A 24,987-nucleotide genomic window follows, 5' to 3' on the forward strand; every position below is an offset into this window, starting at 1 on the left:
CATAACAATAAAATACACACATACTCTTTAAACCTGTTTGACTAAGTATATTTTACCCATGGTTCTAATTATGTATGTATGTGCATATGTGTGTGTATTCATATGTGTTTGTGTGTGTATGTATATGTATGTATGTATGTATGTGTATATGTTGTTTTGTGCTTGGCATGTTCGTGGGTCATTGCATGGCTCCTGGGTGGGTTGTTATACTAGATATCTATGAATTCCTGCCCTCATCTTATCACACTTATCCACCCATCATCATATGTCATGTCTATCAAACTATCCTCCATTCTCACGCTGACTCATCCCAAATCCTTTGAACTACTTTCATCTCCTAAATAACTCTGCGTAAGCTCTTCCCTCCGCTTCCACATCTAACTCGCCAAACCTCACTCTACTACCGTGACCTCCCACACAACCCTACTAAATTTTCCCGCATTTATCTCACCCTGCTACTATGCTCTCCCTAACCCTTCCACATACTCTTCCCTCCTCCATCCCCCTTTACTCATCCCAAGCCTTCGGGTTGAGTAAATGAAGGATAAACTCCCAATTAACACTTCTGGATTTCTTTCCTCCTCCACCCCCCCATTACTCCAGTCAATCTAAGTAACAAACTCTCATATCCGCGGCTCAAATTAACTCATAATAATACTAAAACTGTACTAATTATTTCCGGATACTAATCCATCACTAATTCTTGTTGGGTTCCAGAGTAGCGTGCTACTCACCGAAAAGCGCTTCGACGCCTCGTCAGGGGTAGTAAGCGCTATATAAATACGATTACAATACAATACAATACAATACAGTCTCCCCTTCCCTCATCCCCAACCTCAATTTTATGTTTTATTATGCTGCCCTCAAACTAGTTATGCACCATTAATTGCACCTAGGGCAGCATGTAAAAAGGGTAATCCAGAAAATTCTGTTTAGGTTTTGAGGTTTGTGTATTTTTTATCTTATTGTAGCCATCGTCTCCCAAAACTCACAATATGTTATGTCTCATCCCTCCCTCTGCAGATGCGCACTACTCGAAAAGTATCCGTTTGGCCAGTAGGGCTGGTGGGTGGACGTCGCTATGAACGCCCTGTAGTGGAAAATGGAAAGGTTGTTGGCTGGTATACAGGCTGGAGAGCGGATAGACCTTTTGCCATAGACATGGCAGGTAAGTGTGAAGACTCAGTTTTAATTTGAGGTGTGTTTTAGGCCACGCTTGACGTCGCAGTCAGAAATAATTGTTTTTACCAACTCTTTAAAATATATAACTAGTGGCCGTAAGCTCCTCACAGAGGAATATTTTTCTGTAAACTCATGCCATTAGCTGGTTGACATCATTGGCTGTTTTATGTATCATTCTGCCTCCTATGGAATGCTTGCACCAGAAGGCAAGATGAACTATGTCTCGTTTCACAAGTACTTCACACATTAAATTATTTATCTCATAGTAGATAATCAGTGTGCAGAAAGTAATCGTTTTCTTGTTTTTTCACTGCAGCAAACTTTTTTAAAGTTTTAGTCTATGGCATAAAATGCAAGCCTGACCTATTTCCTTTGCCAAAATCTGCAGAGTGTAGCTGTACTCGAAGCAGTCACTTTATGTAATTATTGTGTATATGAAAATGGGGATATATGAGTATGCTAGGTACAGTTAGTACACATGTGCCTGCTGCTTTCCTACTGTTGATCCAATGATTAGCTTGTGAGGAGTTTTTATTATGTATTTTAACAGATTGTTACAAACTATGAACTAGGGTCATTTTTACTTCATGCCTACCGGACAGCGCAAACTGTCTGGTTGCAGAAGATCTATTGTGAAGTTACAGCAAGCTTAAAGCCTACTCATTGATTGCCACTGGTTGACTTTACTGTCACTGTCTTTTGCTTTCTTTTTATTTGATGGCTTATCTTCTTCTTCTTCTGTTTGTCCCGCTCCTGCGGGGTAGCCTCTTTATGAACCTTTTGATTGGCTGACTTCTTGTTTCCACTGTTTGGTAACTACGTTTTCGTACAGTACTCCATGAGAGTGTATGTGTTTTCTAGCTCTCTCGGGTGCCCCTTCCTATCCCTGTGCTGTGTTGCTCCCCCTCCCCTAGCTGGTATATAAAAGCAGACAGCAGGTACATTTTTGCTGGGGTATGAGTGCAAAGCAGGCTTTAGGAGTTGTTTTTGGTTTATTTTCTTCTGTATACACCGTAATGCTTGAAAGCATAGTACTTAGGTGGAGTCTGAGGAAGAAGATGTTCTTAGCCCAACACTTCTCCTGGAGGTCCATACATCTCTTCCCAAGGCTCCTACAAGAAGGCCAAATAATTGAGTCGTATGGAAAGTAAATTAGGCACGGCAAGCATTTTCCTTTCCATTCTGACAGTGCTAACTCGTCCCTTCATGATAATTTATTACACATCAGGACTCGTTTTAGGCCAATGAATCTTTTGACCCAGTTGAGAGACACCTTAGGACGAGATAGCTAATCAATATGTCAATCAATACGTCAATAATGTAATCAATATTTATTACAACAATGCATTTCACTTTAGTCAAAGACATTAATCAAGTCAAGACACCACCATGACCTTGCAGTCATGAATAACCACACCAGTTTAGTAGAATTTTATGGGTTTTATTCCCTATTGATTACACTTTTAAAAGCAGATGTGTCATTCTCAAGAGCAAAACACTCAATAACATTGTCGTAATTTGGCAACTCGAATAAGACTTCATTAAAACAAGAAACGCAATTATTAGAACATAAAACAGCGTCAACATAGATCAACTTTAGCAGAGTGTTATTAACGCATCAGTTCAACAGACCATAGATTCGGTAATTTTGTCTATTTGCGTCAGTTTAGTGAACCCTTGTACTAACCACTGATTAGCATTGGCATGTTGGGCTTCATGCAAAACAATTCAGAACACCAATTTGGAAAACATCTAGCTATGGTCTTTGTCAAAAGTAAGCAGTTGGTACCTAGAAAGGAAAAGCAATACAGACAAATCACAATTTCATTGTCATAGTTACCCTCCAAGGTTTTGGGTCAGCACTCAGGTTCGGTCTTCGTCTTCAGGACATCAGTTGATTCGCCATCAGTCAAAACTCAGCTCTGGGGCAAAAGGGGCACTTCCCTCATAAGGAGGTAAAGTGTAAGATGGGCAATCTAAGGAAGAGGATGGTTTTAGTAAAACCAATAAGTCACCAAACAGAGTGACAAAGTTTCTGGATCAAATCAATAGCATCTCCCTAACCAACTTAAAAGGCTCTCCTGCTCCCTAATTCTCCCCAAGTTCTAATTCACTTCCTGGTGACAGGGGTTTTTATCCCCTTTTAGTTGTACATTCCCCTAAAACTTGATTGGACACAAGTTGCACCCCACAATCTTTAGCCAATTGAAAACAGATTATGTCATTAAATCTTTCACCCCACATTAGTTTTCAGACTTTTTATTGGTCCATATGATTGACGTCTTCAGAGGTAGAATGTCCGGTATGATTTCATCCTTCTGTAATTCTTTGCACATCTTCGGTCAGTAGCTCCATTGTCTGTACCGGTTTGAGCGACCTTGTACATTATACTAATCGACACTGTTGCTTTTTGCTAATACATTTCTACAAGCAACATGATTTTCATGAGAATGGATCTGCTATAGTTACATTCAGCTTCTAGTTGAAGAAAACAAGAGTTCATGTCCTTTTGCGAGTCAGCACACTGCACGTTAGGAAAACACATTTAATATGAGAGTCAGACAGCTGGGCTTCGGCTCATGCTAACTTAAGGCCTATAAGATTCATTTTGCAAACTTTAATAACATAATCATTAATAATTTGTATAAAACCATTCTTTAATATAACATTAGTCATTTTCATTAGTCCCCGTATACATTGGCGGCCACTCACCGTGGTCACATTTCGAGTACACGTTTTCATCAAAGCATATTAATTAAATCTCTATGCAGCATTATTTTACATTAGTTCATAAACATTTCATGTTAATATAGATTATATGAGCTACGCTCTCTCAGTCCCTCCTCTGATGACGTTCGTCATCACACAAACCTTTCCCTTTCAACCTTTCATTTAAAAATGTTCACCTTGCGCATAATGCGCATTTCAACATCTTGCCCTTTGTGTGAACTTTCCCAGATTTCATTAAACATTTTCTCCCTTTCATTTTCTTCGTTTCTTGTGTTTCGTTTTGTCAAAGTTCTTCTAATCCTTTCATTAATTTTGCATGCTCCCCATAAACCCAATAAACAAATCAGGACAATTAATAGACCTCCTAATATTTTTGCAAGCACCCCGTTCCAAATATTACTAAACCAGATCCCTACTCTGGCAATTCCTTTTCCAACTTTCTCCCAAACTCCAGGTTCCTTCAAATCCTTCAAATCTGTACTATCTCTAGTTAGGTTAGTAAGCATACCTCTAATCCTTTTACTGTTATCAGGAATGAACGAGCAACAATGGCGCTCGTTAAGCATCTTACAGACTCCGCCGCTCTTTGCTAAAAGAATGTCTAAAGCAAGCCGATTTTGAAGAGTCATAGCTCTTTCTGCAGCAAGTTCAGTATCCATCAGGAGTATAGCCCCTTTGAAGTTTGTCAGCATGTTATCCACAATAGTAGACAACTTTCAAATCTTTATGGAGTTTAAAATAACCCCTACTGAAGGAATTATGGCTCCAAATATGTCACCAACAACAGAAGCCGCTGTCTCTCGTTTTTGTCTAGCATGTTGTAATTCAGACATTTTAGGTATTTGCTTTAGGTCATCAATCTGGTAAATCTTTGGGAGAACTATCCCCAAATAACATGTCCCATACCATCCCTTAGGGAGACGGTAATAAGTATTAAGTCCACAAACATAATAGATCCCAGGGATCGCTGGATCCGTGCATTTAACATGAATGTCCACTTACTCTGAAACAAAAACACATGCCTGCATTCACTCGTTCCCACAAATAAAGTGTTGTGCTCAGATTTTGGCCTATATATACAAAGCCTACCTACATGTAATGCATCTATAGCTAATTTGCCTTGCGTTTTTATTGCGGTATAAGCATAATCATTTGCGTATGTACGTTTCTGTAATTCCTTTTCTAATCTTTCTTTCAGTTCTTTGCGTCTATTATCAGTGTGATCTAAAAAGCTTTTCTCTACAGGTGTTAATAAGCAGGTCAGATTGTTGCTGTGCGCATAAGCTGTCCCAAATGTCAGTGTTGGCTCAAAGAAACCTCTAACTAATTTTATACTATGCTCCTTAGGTAACTTGTTCAGAAACTCAATCACAGGCACAAAGGAAAACACTACATCTAGATTTGAATAAAAATATTGCACATGTTCCTGATCATAAAATCTTGTTAGTAGCAAACTACAGCTTATCCCGTAGGTTAAAGGCAGACTATGATAGGTGACCCCCTCTTGTACTGATGAAGGAATCTTTGTACACACATAACAGTTTCTCGCATCCATTGTATCAACATACTCATTCAGTAAGCGATAGAAGACATTAGTAGAAAGTTCCCCCTTAGAATTAGTTCCCTCATGCAAATATTTTGTATCTTGCTCAAACTTTCCCCACGGTGTTAGTGCAGCAGTCTCAGATTTTGAAGCATTTTTAGGCACTTTCTTGTCAATCCATGGCATTCCCACAATCACACCTACGATTATTATTGCACACACAATACCCAAGATAACACTTAACCACCCACACACTTTACCCTTTTTGATACTACCTCTAGTGTAAGCCATGATCTGTAAAGAATCAGAAAGCAGAAAACTCAAAACAAACAATCAACTTGAGGACGATTTAAAAGCTCTATTTTTTTTTTCTCTTTTCTTAATGCAAAGTCTCTCTTTCTCTCTGCGTGTATTTACAGTGTCTCACTCACCCCAGGACCCTTTTGTCAAATCAGGTTAGGAGCTTGTCATAATCGGTTTTCAGAGTCAATTCAGATTTTGAATGTCACATCCGGTAATTTATAAGTCTCTTTTCTCAGCTTCCAGCTTTCAATTTTCAATTTCAGCTTTAACACAGTCTCTTTCTTTGTTTGAATTCAGGTACCGTAGTATTGGCCTGGTACTTCTCGATCAAAACAGAACGCTAAAAATTCTTGCTGCCATTCAGATGTCATTGCATACGCCCATTCAGGACCTGCGTACCTTCTATTTGCGTCTCTCTTTCTTTTCAATCTGAGTTCGCTTTGCAACTCTCCTTCACTAAGATCATCCCTTCTGGTTGTATTGACTTCTTCCTCTATTGTCTCAGAAGGGACGACTTTCTCTCTTGCAGATTGTTTCTTTGTCCAGTTATCACCTTTATGTGTTTTCTTCCTGCTTGACCTTTTAGGACGCTGAACATGGTGTTTTCTTCTCACAGACATGCAATTGGCTCAGAAGGAATCTGTGTGCTTTGACCTCCCTCTGCACTTTCTCCCTCATCTTCTGGGTCTGTAATGGGCTCAAGCTCTAACCCGTATCCATCTACTTCTGGGAGAACCTCTTCTTGTCTTGGTTCTCCTGCTGCCTCTACTGAGATAGGCTCACCGTCACCTCTCTCGAACTCGTTTACTGTTTGAGGGACTAAGCCGTCCTCAGTGGGCTCTCCTGCAGTCTCAGTTTCCCTTTGAATACTTTCCGGTCCTGAGACTTCCCTCTCTGGAGTTGTTGTTTCGGACACTTCAAGCTCCTCATCAGTCGACATGTCACCTTCTTTGTGTGACTGGCATGTATCCAGTTTGGAACTCCTGCACATTTCACAGCAGTAGTTGTCGTCAGTATTACTTAATATGGCCCCTTCCAGCGTGGCTCCAAATACGACTTCCTCACGTGTTTCTTGACAACCACCCAGTCACCGGCTTTCAGGGTGTGACCTGGATCACTGATTGGTGGCAACGTGTTAGCCTCCACCTGGTGGGAAAAAGAGCGGACCACGTCAGCCAGACTCTTGCAGTAGTCCAACAACATATCATCTGTGATATTCACAAGAGCATTTGCAGGTACTGGGGCAACCTCATAGCTCTGCCCATGAGTATCTCATGGGGAAATAGTCCTGTCTTCTTATCAGGTGTGTTTCTCATTGACATCAACACTAAGGGCAATGCATCTGGCCACTTCATATTGGTAGCTGCACACATTTGTGCCATTCTCGACTTCAAGGTACCATTCATGCTTGATGCTTCAGGGCGGTAGCTACAATGCAGCTTCTGTTCAATGTCTAATGCAGCACACAAGAGCTTTATCACCTCATTGTCGAAGTGTCTGCCCCTATCTGATTCCAAAGAGACCGGGAATCCTAACCGTGGTATTAACTCTCTAAGCAACAGCTTTGCAACTGTGAGACTGTAATTTCTACGTGTAGGGTATGCCTCAATCCAGTGACTGAAAACACACACAATCACGAACACGTACTTCAAGCCTCCACATACAGGCATTTCAATTAAATCCATCTGCATTTTGCTAAACGGACCTCCAGCTCTCAATATGTTGCTCAAAGTCACCACAGTCCCTTTTCCTGCATTCATCTGCTAACAGATGATACACCTGTGACAGGTAACCTCTGCGGCTTGTCTGAATTTTGGATTGAACCAATCGATTTTGAATAATCTGATCATTGCATCTCTCCCAAGATGTGCCTGCCCATGATAAAGCCTTGCAAACTGGGACAAAAGACTGTTTGGCAAAACCAGTTTCCCCTCCTCTGAGACCCACAAGTCATTAGCTCTCTGTACACATTGCATTCTCTGCCAGGGTCGTTTTTCCTCTCTGCTAGCACGGCCCTGCAGTGATTTTAGCTCATCTAATGTATCAACCACCCTTAATGCAAAGTTTAAACATGATTCATTTTCAGTTTGCGGTAACAATTCCCACTGATCCTTGAACGATATACAGTTCAATGCGCAAAACCTTGCGACTTGATCTGCATAGCCGTTTCACATAGACACAAAGTCTTGCGGCTTAACATGAGCATTGCATTTCACCATGGCAATTTCAAGAGCCAACTGAATTGCATGCAACAAGTCCTTAATCTTTTCACCATTTTTCACTGGAGAACCAGAAGAGGTCATGAAACCCCTTTGTGACCACAATTGGCCAAAATCATGTACAATTCTGAATCCATATCTGCTGCCAGTATAGATAGTGACTTTCAGATTTTTAGCTGTGTGGCATGCCTTAGTCAGGGCAATTAATTCAGCCACTTGTGCGGAATACACTCTTTCGAGCCTGGAGGCTTCTATAATACCGGTGATTGTACACACAGCATAACCAGCTCTCAGTATTCCGACTGAGTCTCTTAAGCATGATCCATCAACAAACATAATGTAGTCATTTTCTTCTAACTGTGTATCTTTAATGTCAGGTCTGGGTTTGGTGCATAGTTCTGTTACCTCAAGACAGTCATGTTCCACTTCCTCTGAATTATTAATCTCAGTATCTTCAACAGGAAGTAGAGTTGCCGGGTTCAATACAGTACATCTTTTCAAGGAGACATTAGGTGACCCCAGAATAATTGTCTCATATTGGGTAAGTCGGCCATTTGTTATATGCTGAGTTTTAGTTCGGGTCAACATAATTTCAACTGAATGTGGAACCATTACTGTTAAAGGATGTCCCATCACTCTGCCTTCACTCTGTGTGAGGCTCTGACCAACTGCTGCAACTGCGCGCAAACAACCCGGTAAGGGTGCTGCGACTGGGTCCAAAGTAGCTGAAAAATATGGTACTGGGCGGTTTGCACCTCCAAGGACCTGTGTTAAGACAGACAAAGAACAAGCATCACGTTCATGACAAAACAGTAGAAAAGGCTTTGTGTAATCAGGCATACCTAAAGCTGGTGCCCTGCACATACACTCTCTCAATTCCATGAATGACTCAAGCTCTTCCTCGGTCAAAATTATGGTATACGGGTCGTCCTTAGTTTCCTTGCCTGTCAGTTTTATCAATGGTTTAGAGAATCGAAAAGTTGGGAATCCACTGACGACAGTAGCCCACCATTCCCAAAAACATCCTGACATCTCTCTTTGTTGTCGGGGGGTTCATCTGTAGTATAGCCGTCACCCTCTCCTTTGATATTCTCCTGGACCCTATCTCACTCAAGTGCCCTAAGTATTTCACCTCTTTCTGACAATATTGCAGCTTCTTTGGAGAAACTTTGTCCGTTCTTTCCCAAATGGTTCAATAAGGCAATCGTGTCATACCTACAGTCGTCTTTTGTTCTGGACGCAATCAACAAATCATCAATGTACTGCACTAGAGTTGAACTGAAAGGCAGTTCTAACGACTCCAAGTCCTTCTTCAATATCTGATTGAAGATGGACGGTGACTCAGAAAACCCTTGAGGAATTCTGCACCAACTGTACACCTTGTCCAGGAATTTGAAACTGAAGAGAAATTGGCTTTCCTCATCAAGAGGCACTGAAAAGAACGCTTGTGACAGATCCACAACTGTGAACCACTCTGCATCACACGGAACCTGAAACAGGATTACTGCTGAATTTGGCACTATGGGGCAACATATTACCAAAATCTTGTTTATTTTCCTCAAATCCTGCACAATTCAAACCTTCCCACAAGGCTTTTTCAGACCCATTATTGGTGAATTACATGGGCTGCTCAATACCTCTTTCAAAACTCCTTGTTTTACAAAGTCTGCAATTATCTCCAACACCTGAATAAGGACATCTTGTGCCATGTGGTACTGCGGGACCTGGGGAAACACTGCATTTGGCTTTACTTGTACTTTAACTGGTTCTACTCCTTTTATCAGTCCTACTTCTTTTCCTGTCAGGTCCCACACTTTCTCTGTCACTGTTCCCTGCAACTCAGCTGGCAAGTCAGTCACTGTAAGCATCGGGAATAAGGTTATCAGAGGTTATCCTTCATTTGCGGTCTCTGATTCTAATTCTGAAAACTGCCCATCATCCCCATCATCAACATCACTGTTTGTTTGCACCTCAATCCCTTCATTAGAACAGGTAATCGAACATTTCGTCTTGCACAGTAATTCTCTTCCCAGTAGGGATACTGGACTCGAATCGCAGACTACAAACTTATGCAGTCCCTGGAAGTTGCAAATCTCAACTTGAACCGGGTCTGTAATCGGATTTGTCAAGTACTGGTTTGCTACTCCTACCGCTCTTATGGTACGCCCTGAAAGTGGCAATTTCGGAACCTCTGCACTTCTGACTGTAGAGCGTGTAGCTCCTGTGTCAACCAAGAATGAAACCTTGTGACCCATCACCTTCCCCTCTACATAGGGTCCCCTCTGATCTACTTCTAGGGATGCTGCAAGTCTGCACTCCTCACTGTCTGAACTGTCATCCGACCATTTATCATTCAATCCATCCTCACCGCGCAATGGGAACTGCTGCACTGTATTATTTTGACTCATCATTTGGCCTGTGACCTGCTGAGAAAGCATCCCCTGTTGCTGTCCCATTGGAGCTAATTGTAATTGCATTTGCTGTCTAGGTACCATGGGACCCTGCTGTTATACCTGCTGCATTTGTGCTTGTTGAATTTGTGGCATTTGCATTTGCTGCATGGGCTGTAACCCCTGCATTTGAACCATGTTATTCTGGAAGTTCTGATTTTGGCCCCTCAATTTTGGACCCCTCATATTTTAGAATGTACCGACATCAGTGCTTTGTTGAACAACACCATCATGCACCACATTTGGGCATTCCCGCTTCCAATGCCCCACGCCCCCGCACACGTGACATGGTGACATCTTTTTCATCCCCTGCACATCATTTTGAACCACAACAGTATTCAAGTCTGGACCGCGATTCACAAAACCTCGACCTCTGCCTCTCGGTTGTGCCTGAAACATGCCATTCCCTTGCGGTTGCTGCTGTACCATCTGCTGGATTCTGTTTCCCTGCATACCTGCCTGCGCTGCCTTAATCTGCATCACCATCACTTTCTCCTTCAACTTTCTCTGCTTCAACTCAATCTCGTCACTACAGTATTTCGCATACTGCAACACCTCATCGGCTTCGCTTGCAAACAGATCAAATGATTCTTAAGTCTCAGTGCTACTGTGATGCTTAAACGCTTTCAACATCCTCTCATAATAAGCATGGATTGACTCTTTAACCTCCTGTGAGGGCCGGTCGATTTTCTGCCAATCCGTCACTTTGGGCGACACTTTCTGTTTCAAAAACTCGATCACTTTATGATAGTACGTCATCACCTCCTCAGATGGTGCTCCAGTCACCTTATCCCTTGCTGGTTCCTGTGTTGGCCAGTCCACCCCTCTCTTGCACTCAAGCCATAAATCAGGTGGAACAATGATCTCAAACAAGGTATTCAAGTTCTCCCAGAGACACTTCGCAAGCTTCACAAATCTGTCTGTCTGCTGATACCATTCTATCGGTTTTTCCCTCAACCTGGGATAATCATTTGTGAAGGACAGAATGGCTCCCCTGGACCATGGTACATGGACCAGAACCCCTCCAGCTGTTTCTCTCATCGGCAACATCTTTACTGTCCCAATGTCCGGTGAAGCTTTAGCCTGATTTGATTCTACTGTCACTTTTCTCCTTATCTCTTTTCTTTGCCCATCTGCCTTCCCACTTTTCTAAGGCTCCCCAGATCTGCTCACTTTGGAGTATTTCTTTAAGATGCGCCTTCATTCCAGCAGACCTCATGTGATCAAAATCTTTAGAGTCGAAGTCTAGTCTGTAGCTTCTTTTCAAATGTTTAGTATTCTCAATACCAATATTGTATCCGTCAGCCAAGTTTGCCAACCTCTGATGCACCTTGCCCACTTCTTTAGTGATTTTAGGGCACAGATACCTCGATTCTGCTTCTGTGTACGACTCCAACCTGCTTACCCCCATGGTCCCTTCAACTAGTTCCGCAGCTTCCACACCCAATCTCACAAAGTTCAGATATTCATCCCCTTCTGACTTATCCGTACCGTTACCGTAGTCTTTTGTGAAGCATAAGTCTTTTCTAACCACTCATTTAACTGTTGCACAGTAAAACCTTGCAGTGAAATATTCCCTGCATGCATCATTGGCGACTGTGAGACATTCGTACTTATGGTCTGTGGAGTCAACACACCTAACCCTGCTTGTCTCATTGCCTCCAAAGGTGCTTCAATCAGACTAAGGTCGAACAAGGACCTGGGTCCTTCAGCTGATTGTTCTCTTGGTGCCATTAATTGGGGAGTTCCTATGGACCCTCCTCTTATTGCCTCTTGGGTCATCACTCCCTGATCATACACATCAGGCTTACCCTGCGCAAACAATGGTACTGGTGGACCAACCGCAATTGGTAACGATATGGCAGCTGGTGTCTGACCTGGTCCCAAACCTTGTGGAGCAGTAACTCCTGATGCTTGGCTCATTGTAGCTGGTGCAGGTACGAATGAAGGTCCTGCCGCTGGACTATACCCCGGAATCAGCTGTTGCTGGGCCAGCAATTTCGGAGTTGGCTCAATATGCACTAACCTCGATTTTGTATATATCAGATCAGGAGGCACTATCAGATTCATAGTAGTCTCTAGTATTGGGACGTCTGTATCTGTGGCGGAGTTTGCAACTGTATCTGCATGTCTGGCGCTGTGGGTACACTGACACAACTCTGTATCAAAACCGTATCCCTAGTCTGTACTGTATTTGTAACTTCCTTGCTCTGCGTCTGGTTACCAGGACCTGCACTAGTGCTCGGGGCATTGTCATCTATTGCATAAGGTGGCGGGCGATCATGCAACAACTGATTAAGAAAGTCTTCATCATCTGAGTCGTCTTCTTCTATCCAAGACCTCTTAGTCTCCTTTGGCTTGCTAGAGCCTTTATCTGTCTTACAAGTGGCCTTCTTACCCTGTGTCTCGTCCTCTTGTGTTATTGCTGGAAATAATTTGAGTCCATCAACTATGCCCCTTCTCCACATCTTGCTCTCATTGTCCCATCTAGCCTCAGCTAAGGTCTTTTCTGCTCTCTTTATTCTCCTCTCGAATTTCTGCTGTCTTTGTTTAATAGCCATTAAATCCCAGACTGCTAATGCCTCGTACTGAGATGGCCTCGGAGGTGGCTTTTGTACACTTAACATCCACCTCAAATTTTCTAAAATTCTCGTATTGAACGTTCCGTGCTCCAGAAACGCTAAACATCCCTCCTTTTCTGTTAATTTGCGCCACTGTTTCATCCATAAGCAAGGCGCGACTCCCTTTTCCTCCATTACTATATAAGCTGGAGTACCCTCAGGCGGTGTAGGCTCCCCTTCACTCGCCATAATGTATGCGTCTCCATTCAGAGCGCTCTTTAAAGCTTTGAAAAATTCATTTTGCGTTTTTGTTTTGTTTTAACTAATCAGGAAGTGACTTTAATTCCCAGGACACTCTTCACCCACCTTTCTCAACCTATTGCCTCTCACGGACGGCTGCCAATCCGAGCGCGACCCCTTTCGCAACTGACCTATCCGAGCGCGGCACCATTGACGTCACACTCGCACACTGCAGCTGACAAAGTCTTGCGGCTTGTCCTCCTCACACTAGATTCACACCAAACTAATGCAAAATTACTGCGAGCACCTTTAACAACAACAACTCAAATTTGCCGGTTTTACTACAGGAAGGGTACACAATCGCTTCAGAACTTTACAGAGATTTCACTTGAAGCCTCGGCCACTACTCTCTCCTTCTCAGTTCCCGCATACGCAAGCAGAATTCGACCCGCAAATCCTACTCTCGACTTGTCAATGGTTCGTTCTAGTGCACTATAGAACTTGCCAAATCTCCATCGAAGGTTTCACTCACTCACTTTGACTCAAACTCGACTTGTCAACCACGCCCGATTGGCCTATTAAACCGCACAAATTACAACATAAACCCAAGTGTCTCCTACACTTGTCAATATACTCCGGAGTCTTAGACCACGACGGGTCCATACATTACCAACCAACCACGTGGATAATTTTTTGAGCACAAACGCCACACTCATATGAAGTACGCCGACTTCCCTACTCTCATACTGCAGAGTACGCCCACTCCTACTAAAACAACATTTCCTGGCCTAAAACCACACAAACCTCACAAATCACCTGCAAAATGCATAAGCTGAGCAAGCGCAAAATCTATACCACACATGCTAAAATGCCGAGAACATTCCCAACTCACTTAGGCAGGCTCCGAGATCCCGGGAAAGTCCTGGGGAATTTAGAAACCCATCAGATCTCTAATTTGCATTATCTCAGAAAAACAAAATTAAACAATGATTCTCCATCCTGGGGCCCCAAAGGGCCAAACCGTCGCTCTGCTACCAGACCTGCTAACGCGTTCCTTTATGATAATTTATTACACATCAGGACTCGTTTTAGGCCAATGAATCTTTTGACCCAGTTGAGAGACACCTTAGGACGAGATAGCTAATCAATATGTCAATCAATACGTCAATAATGTCATCAATATTTATTACAACAATGCATTTCACATTAGTCAAAGACATTAATCAACTCAAGACACCACCATGACCTTGCTGTCATGAATAACCACACCAGTTTAGTAGAATTTTATAGGTTTTATTCCCTATTGATTACAATTCTAAAAGCAGATGTGTCATTCTCAAGAGCAAAACACTCAATAACATTGTCATAATTTGGCAACTCGAATAAGACTTAATTAAAGCAAGAAACGCAATTATTAGAACATAACACAGCATCAACATAGATCAACTTTAGCAGAGTGTTCTTAACCCGTCAGTTCAACACAGCATAGATTCGGTCATTTTGTCTATTTGCCTCAGTTTAGTGACCCCTTGTCCTAACTACTGATTAGCATTGGCATGTTGGGCTTCATGCAAAACAATTTAGAACACCAATTTGGAAAACATCTAGCTATGGTCTCTGTCAAAAGTAAGCAGTTGGTACCTAGAAAGGAAAAGCAATACAGACAAATCACAATTTCATTGTCATAGTTACCCTCCAAGGTTTTGGGTCAGCACTCAGGTTCGGTCTTCGTCTTCAGGACATCAGTTGATTCGCTATCAGTCAAAACTCAGCTCTGGGGCAAAAGGGGCACTTCCCTCATAAGGAGGTAAAGTGTAAGATGGGCAATCTAAGGAAGAGGATGGTTTTAGTAAAACCAATAAGTCACCAAACAGAGTGACAAAGTTTCTGGATCAAATCAATAGCATCTCCCAACCAACTTAAAAGGCTCTCCTGCTCCCTAATTCTCCCCTCAGTTCTAATTCACTTCCTGGTGACAGGGGTTTTTATCCCCTTTTAGTTGTACATTCCCCCAAAACTTGATTGGACACAAGTTGCACCCCACTATCGTTAGCCAATTGAAAACAGATTATGGGGGTCATTCTGACCTCGACGGTAAAAGGCCCTTACCGCCGGTCAGAAGTCCGCCATTCTACAGCCGCGGCCGCGGTAAACCACCACGGTCATTCTGACCACCAACTGTGAAACCGCCAAAAACCCGACATCCAAGGAAGGCCGCCTCATCAGCGGGCCGCGGAAAACTGGAGATGACCAAACCTCCACCGTCACGCCAACACAAACACGCCCATGCCATTCTGACCCACGAATCCACGCGGCGATCTTTCAACCGCGGTATTCCATTGGCGGTACACACCGCCGCGCTCAAAATACACACACAGCTCCAAAACACAGCCACATTGGACAATTTGAAATACACACACCTGACACACATACAAACAACACTCCCACACATCCAATCAACTATAAAACACACACCCACATCACCCACAAACCCCCACTAGTTGGAAATCGGAGAGAAGGCGATAGAGATAGAGATAGAGAGAGCGAGCACAGCAATCGAAAACCCCAACACACACAGGAACCCAACTTCATCACCCACACCACATTTACGCACACATCACCACATATCACCACGCACATCACCACAAACACCACCCCACACCTCATCCACACCACCCCATGGCACCCCAAAGACACCCCAGGTTCTCGGACCAAGAACTCAGGGTCATGGTGGAGGAAATTATAAGGGTTGAGCCCCAGCTCTTCGGCACACAGGTGCAGCACACCACTATAGCAAGGAAGGCTGAGCTATGGTAAAGGATCGTAGACAGGGTCAACGCTGTGGGACAGCATCCCAGAAATCGGGAAGAGATCAGAAAGCGATGGAACGACTTACGGGGGAAGGTGCGCTCGATGGTGTCGCGACACAACATTGCGGTGCAGAAGACTGGCGGCGGACCCCCACCCACTCCACCCCAATTCACAGCATGGGAGCAAGAGGTAGTAAACATCCTGCATCCTGATGGCCTCGCTGGAGTACACGGAGGAATGGACTCTGGTAAGTCGAATCTCAACTACTTCACCCCCCCCAACCACCAGCATGCCAACCCCCCCCCTCACCCCCAATCTCAACCCCCCAGCACACAACCTCCCTGCCAATGTCTCACCAGCACAACCCACCCTAAACAACACCAACCCCTGAATGCCAACACAAACCATAGACAGCCACCACCAAAGCATGACCATTGCACATACCCATACACCCCCCCCACCACCCTCACAACACCTCCCACAAGGGAATGCCAGCACTGGTGGACAAGGGCACTCAAAATGCACGCCATGGCACACACAGAAACAATAACCATACTCCTTTACCCCTGCAGGGCCCGAACGCCAACACACCGCCACGGAGGGTCCAGATTTGTCCATCCCACCCCCAGAACAGGCCCCCAGCGAGGACAGCAGCTCTGTCGACCTAGAACCTGATGACCAGCCCGGACCATCGGGGACCTCTGGACAGTCGGTTCCCCACACACAGACACAGGCCACAGCAGACCCAACCCCCTCTGGGAACACCAGCACAGCTCCCACCCAGCGGGCCCATGCCTCTGTCTCGCGGACACGTCAATCAGCGGTGTGTCCGCCACTACAGGGCACCCAGGTTGACCCAACACCCCAACAACAACAGGGACCTGGGGGTAGTGGTAGTGGGCACACCGTCCAGGGGACAGAGGCCCGGGGAAACAGGGCAACTGTGAGGGCTGCTGTGCGACAGGGGGGGGAGGACAGGCCCAGGGAACCCACTCTCCAAGAGGCCCTCACCACCATCATGGGAGCATACCATCACTCCCAGGAGACAATGGCGACGGTACTGGCCAGGTTCACCGAGATCCAGGCACAGCAGGAGGAACGGTACATGGGGTTCAGCAATGAACTCAGGAACATCGCTACCGCTATGGGGACCATAGTCCAGGCCCTCAACCGGATAGAAACCACATTGCGGGACCATGTGGCACCACAAAGGGCCCCTGTTACTAGCCAGGAACAGCCTACCACCTCCGCCGGCGCTAGTGGTCAGGAGGCCCCCACAGAACGACGGCCCACCAGAACCCCACCTCCTGCTGAAGAACAACCACCCCGCAAGAGGAACCTGAGATCTCACAGGAAGACAGAGTAGGATGCCAAGACCCCCGCCAGCATAAGATACCCCCTGATGTCATCCCACTGTCCCACAGTGTCACCCTGTCCAACCTTGAACTGCCCCTGCTCCATCCTTCCACAGGCATATGGAAAATGCACCTGTGAAACTGAGAACTGGGCTCTGCCATGGACATAACTCCACCCTCACCCATCACCGTTTTAATATCATGTACCAATATCTAGCACTAAAAATAAATCACTCATTGCACTGAAATCATTCAGGAGTCAGCCTGTATTATTTACAAATGTATAACACATTACTGATCAATAATGTTCTGTTATTTTTGTGATGACAACATACCGATGTCAATAAGCATTAGTCCATGGGCTAACCAAGCAGAAGTCATGCAGTGGGTCATACAGCACTGAAAAGGGAAGGGAAAATCAAACATCAGTATAAATGAACTGGGGGGAAATACACAAAGTAAAGATGCAGGGGGCTTTCAGTAAATGTTAAATGGCGTGGGTGATTCTTACCTGTGTGCTACTGAAAATACTGTTGGATAACTCTGTCCCTGTTGTCTGGGTCGTCCTCTTCGTCTTCCTCCTCTTCACTCTCCGCAGGCTCCACAGCTGCTTCAACACCACCATCTGGACCATCCTCCTGCAGGAAAGGCACCTGACGTCGCAATGCCAGATTGTGAAGCATACAGCAGGCCACGATGATCTGGCACACCTTCTTTGGTGAGTACATATGCAGGCACCTAAACCTGGCCTTCAGGAGGCCAAAGGTTCTTTCTATGATCCTCCTAGTTCGCCCATGGGCCTCATTGTACCGTTCCTCTGCCCTGGTCCGGGGATTCCTCACTGGGGTCAATAGCCAAGGCAGGTTGGGGTAGCCAGAGTCACCAATTAGCCACACACGTTGTCTCTGTAGCTGTTCCATCACATAAGGGATTCTGCTATTACGCATCACATACGCGTCATGCACTGACCCAGGGAACTTGGCATTCACATGGGAGATGTACTGGTCAGCCAAACAGACCACCTGGACGTTCATAGAATGGTAACTTTTCCTGTTTCTGTACACCTGCTCATCGTCTTTTGGGGGTACTAAAGCCACATGGGTCCCATCAATGGCACCAATTATATTGGGGATATGTCCAAGGGCATAAAAATCACCCTTCACAGTGGCCAAATCAACCTCCTCAGGGAATACAATGTAGCTCCGCATGTGTTTCGTCAGGTGAGACAACACTCTAGACAACATTTTTTAAAACATAGGCTGAGACATTCCAGATGACATGGCCACTGTTGTCTGGAATGAGCCACTTGCCAAAAAATGGAGGACTGACAGAACCTGCACTAGAGGGGGAATTCCTGTGGGTTGGCGGATGGGGGACATCAGGGCTGGCTCCAGCTGGGCACACAGTTCATGTATAGTGGCTCGGTCAAGTCGGTATCGTAGTATGATATGGCGTTCTTCCATTGTCGACAGGTCCACCAGCGGTCGGTACACGCGAGGATTCATCCTTCTCCTCGCAAGTCCCAGCGGACGGTGCCTAGGAAGGACAACATGGAGCACAGAGTCAAGCAAATCACAGGTACGTTCACCACAGCATGCCGAGCACACGATTATCTATGTATTGAAAGACGTGTATGTGTGGCAATGCAAGGCCTAGGCCTGTGTGACGCAGTACAAATTATGCCATGTGGGCCCTTGAAATGGCGCCTGCCTGACCTGTGAAGTGGGACAATGGGATGTGAGGTCAATGCGCTGGCGTGGCACACCGTGGCGGTAGGCGGTCGAAGACCGCTATACGAAGCCGCATTGGCTAACATTGAAGCCTATGGGTTTCAGGAGCCAATGACGAGGTGCGCCGGCGGTCGCGGTACGCACCGCCGCGGTACGCACCGCCGCGGGCGTGACCGCCATTTTCTATCTGCTTAATCACTCGAGACCTGATCATCCACAGGAGAGGACCTATACTGCAAGTGCTGCTGTGACCTCGGTCTGGAAGTGACAATGGCTGCTGCGACTAGGGAAAGGGCCCCTGCCTTCACGTCTGAGGAGTTGGAGAAACTTGTGGATGGGGTCCTCCCCCAGTATGCGTTACTCTACGGTCCTCCAGACCAACAGGTAAGTACACTGGGTGCACATTGAAAGGGCTATGCCTGTGTGGAGTGGGGTGGATGTAAGTTGGTGGGGTGGGGGGCGAATGAGGAGTGCAACGCACGACAGATGAGAACATGTGCCATATGGCAAGGTTGGGGAGGGGGGGCCAATCACATCTAACATGCAGAAAATTGATGAATTTTTCCTTCCCACCCTGTACATGTCAAATAGGTCAGCGCCCATCAGAAAGTGGACATTTGGCGTGCCATCGCCAAGGAAGTCCGGGCCCTGGGGGTCCACGTCAGACGGGGCACCCACTGCCGCAAGAGGTGGGAGGACATCCGCCGCGGGACCAGGAAGACCGCCGAGTCACTGCTGGGGATGGCCTCCCAACCTAGGAGGGGTGCCAGTCGTACCCTGACCCCCCTGATGTCCCAGATCCTGGCGGTGGCCTACCCTGATTTGGATGGGCGCTTGAGGACATCACAGCAGACACAAGGGGGTGAGTATCAGCACATTCTGCTATCTCTCTGCGCAGTGGAGGCGTCTGGGTGGGGGAGGAGGTTTGTGGGTGACATTAGGCCAGGGCGCTTTCTGTAGTGTAGTCCTCTCTTTAGGCATGGCCCTGTGCTCCCGGCCCCCACCTCTGTAGGGTGACAACTACAGCTATCGATGGTCCAGCATCACACATGTGCGTGTTTGTCGTCTCTAGACCTGTTGTCCTAGTCAGAAGTACTGAGTAGTGTACCCCGAATGCGCGGCTTAGTGCATGAGGCTCCTGTGTCTGTCCTCTCCGCCAACGGTGTTGACATTGCATGCACTCAACCTGGTCTTCGTTTTTCTCCCCCCACCCTTCTTCTTCATCTTCTTGTGCATGTGTGCATTAGCATCATCAGGCGGAGGAGAATTGGCATCGGAGCACGAGGGAGCTGCAAGTCACAAGGCCCCGGTGGGCCCAGGAACAGACACCGAGGGCACCAGTGATCCGGAGGGCGAGGGGAGCACCACAACGGGGACCGGTGGTGACACCAGCGACACCGACACGTCCTCGGATGGGAGCTCCCTAGCGGTGGCGGCAACATCCGGGCCCCCCGCCTCTACAGGTACAGCCGCCACCCAGCGCACCAGCCCCGCCCTCCCAGCAGCCCCTCAGCCTACGCTCCGTGCCCGCTCGCCCAGGAAGGCGGGCGTCTCCTTCGCCCCAGGCACCTCAGCCCCTGCCCCTGTCACCCCTGCTGCCCTCAGTGAGGAGCTCATTGACCTCCTTCAGACCATCATTGTTGGGCAGACTACCCTTTTGAATGCCATCCAGGGGGTAGAAAGGGAGGTGCATCGGAGCAATGCCTACCTGGAGGGCATTCATTCGGGTCAGGCTGCCCATCAACGATCGTTCAATGCTCTGGCCTCAGCACTGACGGCAGCCATTGTCCCTGTTTCCAGCCTCCCTCTTCTGACTGCCTCCACCCTGTCTCTGTCTCCTGTTCCTCAGCCTATCCCATCCACACCATCAGACCAGCCTGCACACACCTCAACACCCAAGGGCAGCTCATCCAGACACAAGCACCACAGAACCCACAAGCATTCACGCAAGCAACACCCAGATGCAGACATTCCAACAGTCACTACCACCTCTGTGTCCCCCTCCTCCTCGTCTCCCTCCTCCCTCCCTGTGACGTCTATACTCACACCTGCATGCACACCACCATCAGCCAGTGCTTCCATCACCAGCACACCCTCCAGTACAGTCCGTACACGTGCAGTCACCACCCCCACTACCATTTACACGTCCCCTGTGTCCTCTCCCACTGTGTCTGTCACCCCCTCTTCCAAGACACACAAACGCAGGCAGACACCCACCCAACAGCCATCCACCTCACGACAGCCTCCAGCACAAGCACCTGCACCCAAAGACAGCACACCTGACTCTCCTACAACCACATCCTCTTCCTCCACTCCCATCACCACTTCTCCTACCCTTTACCTTGGTCCTAAAAAACTTTTCCTCGCTAATCTTAACCTCTTTCCCTCCCCTGACCCACCCCCTCCATCTGCAAAGAGTCCCAAGAGCACCTCAGCCACCACCAGCCCAGCTTCGAGTGTCACTGTGGTGCATGGGTTCTGGAGTCCACCCTTTGCCAGCAGTGACACTTCAATCAGCAGCAAGGGGACAGCCAGCCCCCCCCCAGGCAAGAGAACCAGGAAACTAAAGGGCCGCCGTGAGAGGACTGACACGGCTTCCCCCAAGGAGCAAAGTTTGCCCACTTCACCAGCCACAACATCTAGGGGAGGCAAGGGCCCGAGAGCCCCATCTAAGGAGCGAAAGGGCAGCAGGGCGGAGAAGTCAGCCAGCAGGAGCGCTGAGCAGGAGGGCCCCACAAGCCCCATCCCGGGTGTTAGGGAGGACACCAAAGGGCCCAGGACTCTGTCACCGAAGGGTCCAGCAACAGCACGGTTGGAGGGCGACTGAGCAGGGAGTCCAGGCCAGGTCTGGCTCCCTTGACTTACTGGACGAGCACCGCTGAAGAGGGCCCCGCCGTGCAGAAGAGCACCGCTGAACAGGGCCCCGCCATGCAGAAGAGCACCGCTGAAGAGGGCCCCGCCGTGCAGAAGAGCACCGCTGAACAGGGCCCCGCCGTGCAGAAGAGCACCGCTGAACACTGCCCCGCCGTGCAGAAGAGCACCGCTGAACAGGGCCCCGCCGTGCAGAAGAGCACCGCTGAACAGGGCCCCGCCGTGCAGAAGAGCACCGCTGAAGAGGGCCCCGGGTGCAGAAGAGCACCGCTGAACAGGGCCCCGCCGTGCAGAAGAGCACCGCTGAACAGGGCCCCGCCGTGCAGAAGAGCACCGCTGAACAGGGCCCCGCCGTGCAGAAGAGCACCGCTGAACAGGGCCCCGCCGTGCAGAAGAGCACCGCTGAACAGGGCCCTTCATGTCAAGCACCGCTCCGCTGGGCTCCGCCGTCTCAAGCACCGCTCCGCTGGGCCCTTCCTGTCAAGCACTGCTCCGCTGGGCCCTTCATCTCAAGCACCGCTCCGCTGGGCCCTTCATCTCAAGCACCGCTCCACTGGGCCCTTCATCTCAAGCACCGCTCCGCTGGGGCCTTCATCTCAAGCACCGCTCCGCTGGGCCCTTCCTGTCAAGCACCGCTCCGCTGGGCCCCGCCGTCTCAAGCACCGCTCCGCTGGGCACCGCCGTCTCAAGCACCGCTCCGCTGGGCCCTTCCTGTCAAGCACCGCTCCGCTGGGCCCCGCCGTCTCAAGCACTGCTCCGCTGGGCCCTTCCTGTCAAGCACTGCTCCGCTGGGCCCTTCATCTCAAGCACCGCTCTGCTGGGCCCTTCATCTCAAGCACCGCTCCGCTGGGCCCTTCATCTCAAGCACCGCTCCGCTGGGGCCTTCATCTCAAGCACTGCTCCGCTGGGCCCTTCCTGTCAAGCACCGCTCCGCTGGGCCCTTCATCTCAAGCACCGCTCCGCTGGGCCCTTCCTGTCAAGCACCGCTCCGCTGGGCCCTTCCTGTCAAGCACCGCTCCGGCTGGGCCCTTCCTGTCAAGCACCGCTCCGCTGGGCCCCGCCGTCTCAGGCACCGCTCCGCTGGGCCCTTCCTGTCAAGCACCGCTCCGCTGGGCACCGCCATCTCAAGCACCGCTCCGCTGGGCCCTTCATGTCAAGCACCGCTCCGCTGGGCCCCGCCGTCTCAGGCACCGCTCCGCTGGGCCCTTCCTGTCAAGCACCGCTCCGCTGGGCCCTTCCTGTCAAGCACCGCTCCGCTGGGCCCCGCCGTCTCAGGCACCGCTCCGCTGGGCCCTTCCTGTCAAGCACCGCTCCGCTGGGCACCGCCGTCTCAAGCACCGCTCCGCTGGGCCCTTCCTGCATGCACTGTTAACGGTTCACTGTGCCCACCATGCCTCCTCCTTGACCAGTGGAGACTGTAATCCACCTGATGGACTGTGGCTTTGCACTCCCCAGGATGGAACAGTGGGCAACCCACCTACTGTAGAGACTTGAGAGACTGTGGCTTTGCACTCCCCAGGATGGCACAGTAGGCATGGTGGCCCCTTCGTGGATCTGGCGTTGTGGACTCATGTGGCTGTGGTGCCCCCCCCCTTCCCTTCCCCCTGAGGTGCCTGTAGTTTTTTCATCAGATGCCCCTGCAGTGTTCTCTCCAAAGGACTCAGGTCTCCTGTGTGGGCTTTGCCCTTGTGTTGTTACACTTTGGCCCACGGACACTTCGATTTTCTTTTGATGTGCAGGACTAATTGCCTCGGTTATCCATTGCACTGTATATAGAATTATTTTGATATTGATTTTTTGGCTAGTTGACCAATACTTTTCAGAGCCTATTTTGTACATAAATTTTTATTCACAATTTAATTATGTCTTTGCATTTTTCAGGGGGGTTTGGGTGGTGTCACTGTGACTTGTTGCTCTGCATTGGTGTGTACATAGTTTGGGGGGGTGGGGGTCGCATATGTGTGTGCCGTAAGCTTTCCTCCTCCCCCCTCCCGTGTGTCGTAGGTGCAGTACTCACCGTTGTCGTCTGCGCCGGCGTTCGTACTCGTGGTAGATGAGCAGGTAGACGAGAGCAGGTAGGATGTTTAATTCGGGTTCCATGCTGTCCTCCTTCCTCGTGGAGTGCGTAGAGGTGAGTGTTTTCCCGTTCGTAGTCTGTTTCCGCTGTGTTTTTATCGGCGGGGCTCCCGCCCCGGAAAAGGTGGCGGATTGGTGAGTTATGATACTGTGGGCGGTACATTGTCTGCCGCCTGTCTGTTGGCGGTGACCGCCGCGCTGTTTGTCTGTACCGCCGTGGCGGGCGGAGTGTTAATGTGGCGGGCTGTGTTGGCGGTTCCCGCCAGGGTCAGAATTCCATTTTTTGGACCGCCAGCCTGTTGGCGGGTTGGCCGCCGCTTTATCACCGACCGCCAGGGTTAGAATCACCCCCTATGTCATTAAATCTTTCACCCCACATTAGTTCTCAGACATTTTATTGGTCCATATGATTGACGTCTTCAGAGGTAGAATGTCCGGTATGATTTCATCCTTCTGTAATTCTTTGCACATCTTCGGTCAGTAGCTCCATTGTCTGTACCGGTTTAAGCGACCTTGTACATTATACTAATCTACACTGTTGCTTTTTGCTAATACATTTCTACAAGCAATATGATTTTCATGAGAACTGATCTACTATAGTTACATTCAGCTTCTAGATGAAGAAAACAAGAGTTCATGTCCTTTTGCGAGTCAGCACACTGCACGTAAGGAAAACACATTTAATATGAGAGTCAGGCAGCTGGGCTTCAGCTCATGCTAACTTAAGGCCTACAAGATTCATTTTGCAAACTTTAATAACATAATCATTAATAATTTGTACAAAGCCATTCTTTAATACAACATTAGTCATTTTCATTAGTCCCCGTATACATTGGCGGCCACTCCCCGTGGTCACATTTCAAGTACACGTTTTCATCAAAGCATATTAATTCAATCTCTATGCAGCATTATTATA

The 24,987-nt window shown here is 47.8% G+C and overlaps 1 protein-coding gene across 1 annotated transcript in view; it reads left to right on the forward strand.

The window, feature by feature from the left end:
• Positions 1–24,987, forward strand: part of B3GAT2 (beta-1,3-glucuronyltransferase 2) — a 348,081-nt gene that overhangs the window by 253,878 nt on the left and 69,216 nt on the right. Inside the window, exon 2 of the mRNA XM_069235713.1 lies at positions 1,024–1,168. Within this exon, the coding sequence (XP_069091814.1) occupies positions 1,024–1,168 (145 nt within the window). The remainder of the gene's footprint in view (positions 1–1,023; positions 1,169–24,987) is intronic.

This window comes from Pleurodeles waltl, chromosome 5 (genome assembly GCF_031143425.1).
Source record: "Pleurodeles waltl isolate 20211129_DDA chromosome 5, aPleWal1.hap1.20221129, whole genome shotgun sequence".
Classification (NCBI taxonomy): Eukaryota; Metazoa; Chordata; class Amphibia; order Caudata; family Salamandridae; genus Pleurodeles; species Pleurodeles waltl.